The following is a 12,817-nucleotide window of genomic DNA, read 5'->3' on the forward strand; positions in this document are numbered from 1 at the left end:
CCATTTCTGCTCACTGTTGTTGTTGTTGTTATGTGTCATTGAGTCAGATCTGACTCATAGCGACCCCTCCTTGGGTTGCCGAGGCAGTATCACTGTGGAAGTAGATTGCTCAACCTTCCTTCTGAGGAGTGGCTGGTGGGTTTGAACTGCCAGCCTTCTGGTTAGCCTTAGGCACTATGCTACCAGAGCTCCTTTTCAGCTCGGGGCCGACTTGACGGCAAATAACAACAACAACAACAATGCCTAGGATATCAAATATTTATGTGCTCAATTTCATTTTTGACAACTTCCAATTTTCCTATACACATACTTCATACATTCCATGTTCCGATTATTAATAGATGTTTGCAGCTGTTTCTCCTCAATTTGAATGGTGCCAAGTCAGCAAATGGAGGTCTGAAAAGCTTTACTTTATCCGTATGAGTAAAGTTGATTTTACTCTGATGATGGAGTTCTTTCCCAGTCTTATTTTGAGAGCCTTTTAACCTAAGTGACTCATCCTCCTCCTCTGTATTGGACAATGTTTCTGGACTATTCATAAAGTTGTGTAGTAATATGTCAGACAGTGTTTCTCTGCTATTCATTGGGCCAATTCTTTGAGAAGTGGATGGGCTCTTCCTTCTTCCTAGTCTGTCTCAGTCTGCAAACCACACTGGTACCTCTTCACCATGTGCACCCCACTGAATTTGAAACACCAGTGGCACAGTCTCAAGACTCACAGCAACACGTCACCACAGTAGGACAAACCAATAGACAAGTTTGTCTCTCTTAGCTATTGGAAAATTCTCCAACCTCCCCTTACCTGGATTCTACTGTTTCCCCCTCACTCTGTCCTGGTCCCCCTCACCTTTTTCTGTCCTTCCCCCTGCTTTCCTGTCTTGCTGCTTTGGGGCGTGGCCTGGGTTGCCTTCCCTTACCTGCATCCCTGCGGCTGACTCCTCGCTCTGTCCCCATCATCCCCCTTACCTTTTTCTGTCCTTCCCCCTGCTTTCTTGCCTTGCCATTTTGGGGCATGGCCTGGATTCCCTCCCCTCACCTGGATCCCTGTGGCTGACTCCTCACTCTGTTCCAGTCCCCCTAAAGAAACTGAAAACATACAAGGGTAAATTAATAAATAAGGAGCTCTGGTGGTGTAGTGCCTCAGGCATTTGACTGCTAACCAGACGGTTGGTGGTTCAAACCCACCAGCCACTCCACAGAAGGAAGACTGGGCAATCTACTTCCATGAAGATTTGCTATCTCGGAAACCCAAAGGGGCTCACTATGAGTCAGAATCAACTTGATGGCAGTGGGTTTTTCTTTTTGTTTTTGGTTTAAATCAATAAAGAATTTAAAAGAGTTATAAATAATATGAACTAAATAAAATAGGGTGATAGGACAAAGAATACTCAGGTGGGGGCTGCCTTAAAGCAATGGTGATATAAGGCTTCTCTGAGGAGCTGATTTCTGAGCAGAAACAAAAAATGGTAAGAATGAAACTGTCATGCAAAGATCCAGAGCATTCTAGGCAGAAAGAAGATCAAATACAGATGCCTTAGCATAGTGTGGTGCTTTTGTTTGTGTGTCAACTTGGCTAGGCCTAGTTGAGTGGCTGGGCAGCTGGTGGTAGTTATTCCCCATGATGAGACTGGCAATCAACTCCATGGTGGGATTTACCACAAGAAGCTGAGTAGCTGCCTTTGGGATGTGGTCTGCTTCCTGTATATAAGGAGAAGCCTTGGGAATGGTCTCTAGCCTGTGGCATGCTTGGACCCTGCATGTAGCCATGTCATTGTTCAGCAACCTTCCATGCTCTGCTGACCTTGGGACTTACAATGGACTTAAATTAATTGTCTACTGTGTGGTTTGGTAACTTTGGGACTGTGTCTTTTTACTGGTCAACTTTGGGCTTCTCAGCCTCAGTAGCCAGCAGCTGTCTGAGTGAAGAAATGTCTCTAGCTCTAGTGGGCCAGCAGCAGGAGGCAGAGCTGGACCTCAAGGTTGAGGGACTTTCACCCAGCCCCTAGAGCCTTGCACTTTGAAGTTGGACTTAAATCCTCTAAATTGTGAGAGAATAAACTGTTTGTTAAGGCCATCCCATTTGTGGTATATTTCCTCTCAGAGCAATACTAGGTAACCAGAACACATAGGGATAACACTGGGGTCTTCAAGAACAGAAAGGATAAGGATAAATCAATTATGTGATATGGGTGAGTTTAGCAGGGCCAGATTATCTATGGTAAAATAAGACTCCTTTGGTTGCTTTATAGAGAATAAACCATAAGAGTCCAGGATTGAAACCCAAGAGAATCATTACTCTTTAATAATCTGGTGTGGACTAGGAAAGGCCTGGCCATCTGATTCCATAAAGATTATAGCCAAGCAAAACTTACAGAGCACAGTCCTACTCTGTAACACATGGGGTCACCTGGAGCCAAAATTGACTCGATGGCAATGTGTTTGTTTTTAGCACACCTTAGGTATGCAAACCATACCTGCTATATTAAAAGCATTCGTTGTATATTTGTTGAATAAGTTAATGAGTGAAAAAACAGCATATTGCACATAAGCATTGAAATCTAGTAAAGTATACATTATGTGACTGATTATATATTTTAGGCATGAAAACCAAAAAAAAAAAAGGAAAGTATTAGGAGTCTTTGTATTTATGAGAAAGTCTAGAATTTCCATTTGTATTTAAATGGTTTTCTCATTATAAACAACTTAAACAATTTGAAAATAAATCTAAATTTAAGCAAGAAAATTCTAGAATGGTACTATTCACCAAACATCTGACATTCATAATGTGAATTCTATGGTTTCTTTGTACATTTATGGTCAGACTAAGAGGAAAATAATAGAAATACCACAATTAATGTTATCCATTAATTGGCAAAAAAAAAAAAAAAAACGGGGGCATAAAATAGACACAGATAGTCTGTCTTCTGTATATGAGCTATTTACACTGAAACTTCAGATTATATTCATGGCATGCTGAAGTTGGTCTGTATCACTTCTCAAGAACCGATTGTTAAATTTTTAGGAAATTTATGGACAGACTGATAAAACACCATTATTAAAATAAAATATATAAATGTAGTAGTTTAATTAAAAATTTCAAAACAAAGGTAGTAAACACACAAGACTCATCATTTCTTAATTAAATTATTATTATTTCTTATTAAATTATTTTTTTAAAACTTTCATGTTATCAATGCTCTTGAGGTTATATCAATTGCATCTACTTGGTGGCTATACCATAAAATGATGGGTTACTGCTCACTTCTTTCCAGTTCCACATGTAGTAAAGCCATATGCAGAGCTTGAAATCTGTCATGGTGGGAGTACTTACACCATAAGTATTAGCAAACACTATAAACCAGGGCTTCTCCTCACCCTCAGGAGAATCAGTTGTTTAATGTTTACCAGAACTCCACTATTTATAACCTTACTGATGCTATTGTCACTGTTATAGCATCTCTGGTTACAAACTTCCCAAGTCTAAGTCCCAGAAACTAAATTCTGTTTCATATTAGAAATGATGATTTGGGCATAAGGAAATAAAGACAACATGCTATGGCTGGCTTCTCGACAGAGAAGGTCAATATTGAAAGCAGTCTCCAAAATCATGTCCACAACAACCTCTGATTTCCTTTTGTGAAACAGTACAGTTAAGTGTACTGAAGATGTCTTTTCTCAAAGTTCAGAATCTAAACAATGTTTCAAAAATAAAAAGATACCATTTTCACCTATCAAATTAGCAAAAACTAAATATAAGGATATTAATATTGGAGTGTATACAGTGAAAAAGCACTCATATACAATGATAATAGAAGTATAATTTAATAAATATTTCTTAAAAGAATTTGGCTATATATATACAAATTGAAATATTAATACTTATTGTTTCATTTATAATTAATCTACAAATTTATAAAAATGTACTCAAAATAGCATTATTTATGATAGAAAAAAACTGGATAAATAAATGTTCTGTGTCTGAGGGAATATTATATATAATTGTAAATGAAATTTATAAACTTTTGAATGACATGAAAAATTTTCACTATGTAGCATAACTTATAAAAGTAGAATATAATGTAATATATTAAGTGTAAGTGAAAATATATCAAATTATATAAAATGACTAGGAATGAATTCAACAAAACAATAACAGTTGTTATTTTGGGGAATTTGCAATGTGTCTATTTTCCTTTCTTGTTTTTGTGATTTCCAAATTTTCTACAAAGACAAAATAAGAGTGCTTAAACTATAAGACAAAGTTTTCAATGTTCTAGCTACTTCATTTTTATTTTAAAGAAGAGGTTATATAGTTTTGGTAAATTTCACCAAAGTATAGTATTAAGTGAATCCAGCATTTTAAGTTATTAATACTCTGATACTCTGTTAAAGGAGTTTCTAACGTATGTATATGTGTGTGTGTATGTATGTTTCTATTTTAATAAAGAAAATCACCAAGTATTCTTTTAAATCAATTACATCCATCTTTGACTTAGTATCTTTTAGTTTTTATAATATCTGATACATTTCTCAAATCAATGTCAGTTTTAATTTAATATCATTAAAACAAACTACATCACACATCCAGGGTGAGAAAAAGCATCAAAATGAAAACAGATAATAGAGTGCTACAAATCCAAATAACAAGAAATCACTCTCAAATAATTACTTGCAATTAGCCAAAGCTTTCAAAAATACAGTTTACACAAAAGGGATAGGCTGAGACAAGAAAGAGGAAGAGACTAAAGGAACTATAATCTACCATATTATTATCTCATCACTATATTAGTATAAGCTGGAGAAGCCATGGGTTAGAAGAGGTTTAAACATAGTCCAGTGAATTTCCTTTTGATGTAAGAGAAGTTTGGATAGTATTAAATAATAGTCTAGTATTATGTACCATTCTAATGCATTATGAATTTTAATTGTGATTTGAATCCAGGTAATAATCAACAAGTATGTGGTATGTTGCAAATTTCTTTTTGCAACTCATAAGGGAAGATATATCAAGTTTTACAGTATCTTTCACATTTCAAATCTACTTAGGGAAACAATATTAGTGTGAATATCAGTTCTACTGTCACTCTTGGGAATCCATGTGGCCAAGAAATTTACAGGTACTTAATTAAAATGTGTCTTACATGACTGGCTTACCTGAAATTTTGACTTGAGACACCACTCCATCTCCTCCATCACTGTGTGCACGAACCTCTACAACATACTCTCCATCCCTGGGGATTGGGACTTCTATGGAGTGTTTATGAGTTGAATACAGCTTGCCATCATGTTGGCCATCAGGTCTGTAGAGTACCTTACAAAGTCCCAAAATATGTATACTTAATAGAGTTGTAATAATGAGCTGGGACCCTAACACTAAAACCAGATAAAAATGATTATACATTTTTTTTATTAATAAACAGTCTTAAGAAGTATTTAATAATAGTAGGATTTTTTTTTAATTCATAGAAATTGTTTTTCTTACATTTTTTAGGGTGATCCAAGATGATATATCTTAAACATTTGAATTTTATTTTTTGAGATGAGCCAAATTAAAGGGAAAGATTTTGTCTTTTTAATCAAAAGGTACAAAATAAGGGCTTTCTCAAAAATTTAAGTAGCTTAAAGAAATGATCTTATATTTTTTTCACATTATTGCTAAAATTTAATATCCAATGAAGAATGTCATAGTGTGTGACATAAAGAATATATGAAAATGAACTTCTCATTTTTATTCATTTACAGAAGGTAGTTCAATACATCAAAGAGTTCACTGTATGCAGTACAACACTATTCTAATCATCGCCAAACAAAAACGGATTCCTTCTATCTTAAGCAATAGTTATTCTAACAATTCTATACTTTAGAGCACTTACTGTATTGGTCTTGTTTACTTGACATAACATTATCCTGAAATTCCTTGAAAATGTTTTATTTCCAAACTTATCAGGGCACTATGCAATCCGATTCTGCTATCTGGTTAGATTAAGAAGCTGAACAGGCTTTGCCACAACAGCAAAACATCAATCATCCTTTGCAATCATGAAGCTCTGTGGAGACTGATCTAGCAATCTTTTATATACCTTATATCCTGTCACCGTTGATTCATTTGATAGTGCAACGACATGATCCCAGGTGATTATGTAGCGTGAACCAGACCTTATTGAACTGATGATCCTGGGAGGCTGGCTAGGAGCTGTGAAAAGTAATAATATGCGATCAGTGGTCACCATATCCAAACTAAGTTCTGCAAACTTCATCACATCAAGCATGATAATGCTGATGATAATGAAGTTGACAATAACAACAACCATCATTACATTACAACAACAACAGCTGATATTGATGAGTGCTCACTATATGCCAGACACTATGTTAAGTGCTTTTACATCTAGGAGCTCTGATCATGCCCCCAATGGCCCGGTGAAGAAGGTAATATAATTATCTTATTTTCTTCTCCTCATGTCCCCCTTAGATTTCTTTCCCCATCACACTTTCAGAAGTTCTGTTTTCAAGGTCACCAACACCTGCATTTGGCCAAATCAAATGGCCACTTTTATTCTTTCCAAACATAACATTTTTGGAGCATTACACAGAGCTGATACCTTCCCTTCCCGACTATTGCTTTTTCTTGAATTCAAAGTATCACAATACCTTGGGTTTTTCTCCTACTGCACAGGCTGCTCCTACTTATGAACTAGCCTTTTCTGGCTTCATGTCCTTTGCTTAACTTCTAAATGTTGGGATTATTTAAGGTTTAGTACTTCTCTCTTCTATGCATGTATCTTCCTTAAATACTTATATTTGTGCCCATGGCTTTAAGTATAATTCTATTTCAAGTCCTAACCTTTCTTTTCATCTGAGAACATATGTGTCCAACTGCCTATGTCTCCTTGAGTGTCTAAAAAGAGGGAATATTTGACATTATCCCCAAATACACTGCACCAAGAGCCTCTCTCATTTTTCAGCCAATGGAACCAACAAATTCCCATCTTCTCAAATAAGAGTTCAGTCTTCCATTCCCCTCACCTACAAATTAACAGCAAGTTGTCACCTCTGCCTGCAGAAAATTTTCCACTTCTCTATCTCCATTAGTATCACCTAGTGCTGACCATCAGTTTTCTCCTTGATTACTAAAATAGCCTCCTTATTTCCCTTCTGCTTTCACTCTTGCCACACCACTATCCATCATCTACACAGAAGCCAGAATGATTTTTAAAACTTAATATCACACTTTGCCTTAAAATCTTCCAATGGCTTATCAGACTCAATGATGAAACAAAGAAAAACCCAACACCTTGCCATGACCTAAAAAGCTCTTTATATATTGGCCTCTGCAGACTTCTTCCTTTCACCATGCTATGACCCCATTGGACTTTCTACACCTAAAACATAGCAAGTTATTTCCACTTCAAAGCTTTTATACAAGTTATTCATCTCTGCCTGGAAAAGTCTTACCCCAGGTTACCACATAATGAGTCCTTCTTGCCATTCATATCTCAACTCAAATATCTTCTTCTCAAAGAGGCCTTTCCTGATTGCCCAACTGGATTCAGCTCTCACCTAAGTCATTGTATTATATCACCTTTTTATTTATTTTAATTGCATGTCATCTGCTATGTGATTATTTATTTGTCTGTATTTTTTTCCCCATTAATTTGCAAACCCCATGAGAAGAGTATCTGGGTCTGACTTGATCCCTTCTGTATCCTTAATACCTAGAACAGTGCTGGGCACAGCATACCTTTGATTGACTGAATAAGTGCATGAATAAATGGAAAAATGAACAAAGGGCTGAATTATCCTTTTAAAGATAAGAAAACTGATATTTAGAAAGGACAAGTAATTTGTCTAATGTCACATATTTATAAGTAGAGGAAGCAAATTTCAAACCCACGTCTGACATCAAAGTCAGGTTTTTATCACCAAGTATTGCTATCTCATTAGCAGTTTCTTTCCTCCTAAATGTGTGTCATAAGTTTTCAAACCCTAATGATAATCATGTTTTCAAATTTTTCTGAAGCTCCCTAGGGTCTTGCATACAAATTATCTTCCTTTATATATCCAACTTGTGTGCAAGAAGAAAGAGAAATCAAAGTGAGGCCATAAAGTATAGAATGTCTAGAAAACCTTAATAGGGTAGGTGGTCTTGTTATATGGACAATAAGAATATAGGGCAATAAGAGACTAAACATAATAATATGACATTTAACTTGCATTTGCACTGTGGAATGCTGATAGTTTATGAATCAAAGCACAGATAAATGAGCAATACTATAAAAACAATGTTTAAATTAATAAAAGCAGAATGGAAACTAGTTAATTTTCTAACAGTTCAAAATGTCAAGGGGTGTATTTACAAAGGAGAGTTCTGTAATTTTACTTCTAAAATGGAATGTTAAATGTATGACATTTTCTACAGTTTTCTTTATTTATAATAACCAACAAAGTAAAGCAAAACAAAACAAATTCCCATGTTACCCAAAAGGGTATAATTGAAAACCATATGTAGTAACATTGCTAAGCCCTAAATTTCTCTCAAATGTACCCTTATCATGATGGAATTAATCGTAGTTTTTGACAAGTCTAAAATCAAAGAGACTCACGTGCTTTCTTGGTGAAGGTTTCAATCACATCACTGGGTGGACCACACCCTGCACTGTTGCAGGCCCTGACCTCCACAAAGTACTGGGTGTCTGGCACAAGGTTCTCCAGCCTGGCAGAGTATTCTTGGCTAGTGACTTGAACTCTGTGTGCAGCTGCTTCTTTGTCATGGGCAGCCCAGTACCGAATCTACAAACATGCAAGTTGTATAATATTTAGTCATGATTCAGACTCATCAGTACTGAAAAATGCTTTGCAATTGACTGTAACCTTTAGGTTGGACTGAACATCATATTCTCAAACGTTGCTTAATGGAAATGCTTATCACTAATCTTATACTTTTTTCAGTATTAGACAATGGCAAGGTATATGTGCAGATTTACTTAATGATGTCAAAATTAAGTCAAAAACTCACTGCTTGAAATAGTCTTACATTGACAAAAAAAAAAGGGACAGAGAAACTCCATGTAAGATTTACCTTTAAAATATATAACTAATCCCTGGAAGTAATCGCTGCAATTTTTATAATTTATTTCCTGTTTTATTTCTGCTTACATGATTTCCAAATTATTAGAAACCATATAAAGACAATATGGGGAGCTCTGGTAGCATAGTGGCTAAAGCACTTGACTGCTAACCAGAAGGCTGGCGGTTCAAACCCGCCAGCCACTCCTCGGAAGGAAGGTTGGGCAATCCTACTTCCGTAGTGATACTGCCTCGGAAACCCAAGGAGGGGTCGCTATGAGTCGGGGCCGACTCGACGGCAAATAACAACAACAACAACAACATGAGTTTCTATGACAAAAATAGTCATTATCTGCCCGAGAACATGCAGTGTACAGTATTTTTATGCAAAGAACCCTTCCTCTAGTTTGTTTGCCAACCACACCCTTCCTCCACCCTGAGATGTTTTCATAAGAGCTCTGTGCTATTTTTTTTCTTACATGTTGCTATATAAAAAAAAATATATAGTATATTTATGAACATACCTCATGGGGGAGGGCACAATTGGCAAACAAACCTGGAATAAGCATGTTAGTTGGGTAAAAATATGGTAAAACTTTCTGCTAGTTCATTTGAGAAGTATGTAAGTAAAGGCATTTCCTTTTAGCCTATATGAAAGTCAGATATCAAAGAAATAGTGTACAAAATAACTTTACTGTTGTAGAAATTAATCTTTAAAAGAGAGTTATGGTTGTATTTTATCCATGTTGTGATAAGAAATGATGACATTTGCTAACCAAAGTATAAATTACAACTTTCCTTGTCTTTTAAAAGTGTGACAAAAAGCTATAAAAAAATCTCATTCTTCAAATAAAGGTTGCTTGATTGGTCAAAAATCTATAATTATATCCAAAGAATAATGAAAAGGAAAGAATAGATTGTTTAGAAGTATACTTTTATTTTACCTATTTTTACATTTTTTGGGTATTGGAGGATATTTTTATTTTTATTATTATTATTTTTCAATTCCCTCTACCCATAGCAAACTCTGGTGGCATAGTGCCTAAAGCATTTGACTGCTGATCAGGAGGCTGGCGGTTCAAACCCACCAGCCACTCCTCAGAAGGAAGATTGGGCAATCTACTTCTGTAGTGATACTGCCTTGGAAACCCAAGGAGGGGTTGCTACAAGTTAGATCCAACTCGACGGCAGTGAGGTTTTTTTTTTTTTTTTTAATGTCCTCCAAATTCATCCATGTTATGAAGTGACTTATAGATTCTTCATTATTATTTAATGTTGCATATTGTTCCATGGTGTGAATATACCATAGTTTGGTTATCCACTCATGTGTTGATGGGCATTTAGGTTATTCCCATTTCTTTGCTGTTGTAAATAGAGTTGTGATGAACATGGGTGTGCATATATCTATTCGTGTCCTGGGTCTCACTTCTTTAGGATATATTCCTAGTAATGGGATTCCTGGATCAAATGATATTTCTATTTCCAGCTTTTTAAAGAAGTGCCATACCATTTTCCACAGTGGTTTTACCATGTTACAGTCCCACCAGCATTGTGTAAGACTTCCAATCCCTCCATACCCTCATCAGCATTTGTTGTTTTCTGTCCTGTTGAAGTTTGCTATTACTGCTAGAGTGAGATGATATCTCATTTTTGTTTTGATTTGCATCTCTCTAATGGCTAAAGATTGTGAGTATTTCTTCATATGTTTGTTGGCTGCTTGAATATCTTCTTTGGTGAATTGTCTGTTCATATCTTCTGCCTATTTTGTATTTGGATTGTTTGTCTTTTTGATGTTGAGGTGTTGAAGTTTTCCATAAATTTTAGAGAAAAGTTCCTAGTCAGATATGTTATTACCAAATATTTTTTCCCAATCTGTAGGTTCCCTTTTGACTCTTTTGGAGGAGTCTTTTGATGTCCACAAGAATTTCGTTTTTAGAAGGTCCTACTCATCTAGCCGGGAGCTCTGGTAGCATAGTGGCTAAGACACTTGCCTGCTAACCAGACGTCTGGCAGTTCAAACCCACCAGCCACTCCTCGGAAGGAAGGTTGGGCAGCCCTACTTCCGTAGTGATACTGCCTCGGAAACCCAAGGAGGGGTTACTATGAGTCGGGTCTGACTCGACGGCACATAACAACAACAACAACTCATCTAGCCTCTCTTCTGTTGTTTGTGCATCATTATGCTTGATAGTCTATTTATAACATAAATTGGGATCCCTAAATTTGCCCCTGTTTTATCTTTGATGATGTTTATAGTTTTGGGTTTTACATTTAGGTCTTTTATCTACCTTGAGTTAGTTTTTATGTATGGTGTGAGGTATGGATCATGTTTCATTTTTCTGTAAATGGATATCCAGTTTTGCTTACACCATTGGTTGAAGAGACTATCTCCTCCCTACTGAATGGATTTTGGTCCTTTGTCAAAGATCAGCTGTGCATAGGTGGATAGATCTATTTCCATAGTGTTTAGAATTATACTGTTACTTTAATTATTTTTAGATGCCTTATCTAGAAAACAATGGGATTTTAATTTTACAATTAACAAAATTTAACACAACCTTGAACTTTTTATTTGCATAAATACAACATGAAATGGCTTAAATTCACTTGGTGAAAAAAAAATGAGGTTTATATGTAGAATGAACACATTTCAGAGCAAAGGCTAGTTACTAACTGCTTATTGGTTTCTTGTGCAATATCTTCATTTTGTTTAGTAGTGCTCATTTTTCTGATGCTAACAATGTATTTCCTAATGGTTTTGATAGAATCTCTGGCATTTCTATTATCTGACCAGAAAGCTTCTCAGGATAGAAGAAGTGGACTTGTACCAATACCTCCAAAGACAGATCTCAGTTGGCTGAAAAAAGACTGGAACAATGGTAGCCACCTCATGAAGGTGTGTGTTTACCTATGCTGGAAGTGTTCAGGTGGGAAGAAGGAAGACAGCCTACATTTGAGTGAAGTAGATAACATGTATGGTCTCCTCCACTGTTAACTAAACAGAAATAAAGTGAACATTTACATTTTAGTTAAATGTCAGCCTCTTTGTTAGTGTGCACATGCATTTTCTTCTCAGCAAACCTATGATTGTACGTGGTTTTTATTTTTGGTTTAAAGCATTAGAAACTGAAGTCCTTAAGGTTCAGTGAAAGGCATTATAGCCAAATGAAGAAAAGCCCAGTATACATAATTGTGTGACTCTAGGTTTATTAACTTATTATCTTAAGTCCTCAGTTTTCTCATCTATAAAAGGAATAATTATTATAACAATCCATATTATAGTACCATTGAGAGAGTTAGAAGCCTCACCACATGTAAGGCATCTGACTTGTAGTTGACACTAAGCCCAAACCAAACCCAACCCATGTCATTGAGTCAATTCCAATAGTGACCCTATAGAACACAGTAGAACTGCCTCATAAGGTTTCCAAAACTGTAAATCTTTATGGAATTATACTGTCTCATTTTTCTTTCTCAGAGCAGCTGGTGAGTTCAAACCACTGACCTTTTGGTTAGCAGCCAAATACCTTAACCACTGCACTACCAGAGCTCCTTCGCAGTACTAAATGGTAGCTAATTAGGTAATAAAAATAAAGTTCTTTTTCCAAAGCAATTTGACCTAAAAGCTCAATTTGAATTTGACAAGGGAGTATTCACTTGGAATTACTGCTACTGACATACTGCATTAAATAAAGTGTATACTATTTGAAAAAACATTTTTCAACTCATAAAAAAATAAATGAACACTTGA

The 12,817-nt window shown here is 35.9% G+C and overlaps 1 protein-coding gene across 1 annotated transcript in view; it reads right to left on the reverse strand.

Annotated features, from left to right (window-relative positions):
* Positions 1-4,159: 4,159 nt before the first annotated feature.
* The window catches only part of CNTN1 (contactin 1), a 190,662-nt gene continuing 182,004 nt past the window's right edge, over positions 4,160-12,817 (reverse strand). The window contains exons 19-22 of the mRNA XM_007937988.2: positions 8,604-8,790; positions 6,081-6,193; positions 5,155-5,311; positions 4,160-4,221 (exon numbers count right to left, since the gene is read on the reverse strand). Of these exons, the coding sequence (XP_007936179.2) occupies positions 4,160-4,221; positions 5,155-5,311; positions 6,081-6,193; positions 8,604-8,790 (519 nt within the window). The remainder of the gene's footprint in view (positions 4,222-5,154; positions 5,312-6,080; positions 6,194-8,603; positions 8,791-12,817) is intronic.

The sequence above is a fragment of the Orycteropus afer genome, unplaced genomic scaffold (assembly GCF_000298275.1).
Source record: "Orycteropus afer afer isolate SDZICR_OR568_19922 unplaced genomic scaffold, OryAfe1.0 scaffold00045, whole genome shotgun sequence".
NCBI lineage: Eukaryota > Metazoa > Chordata > Mammalia > Tubulidentata > Orycteropodidae > Orycteropus > Orycteropus afer.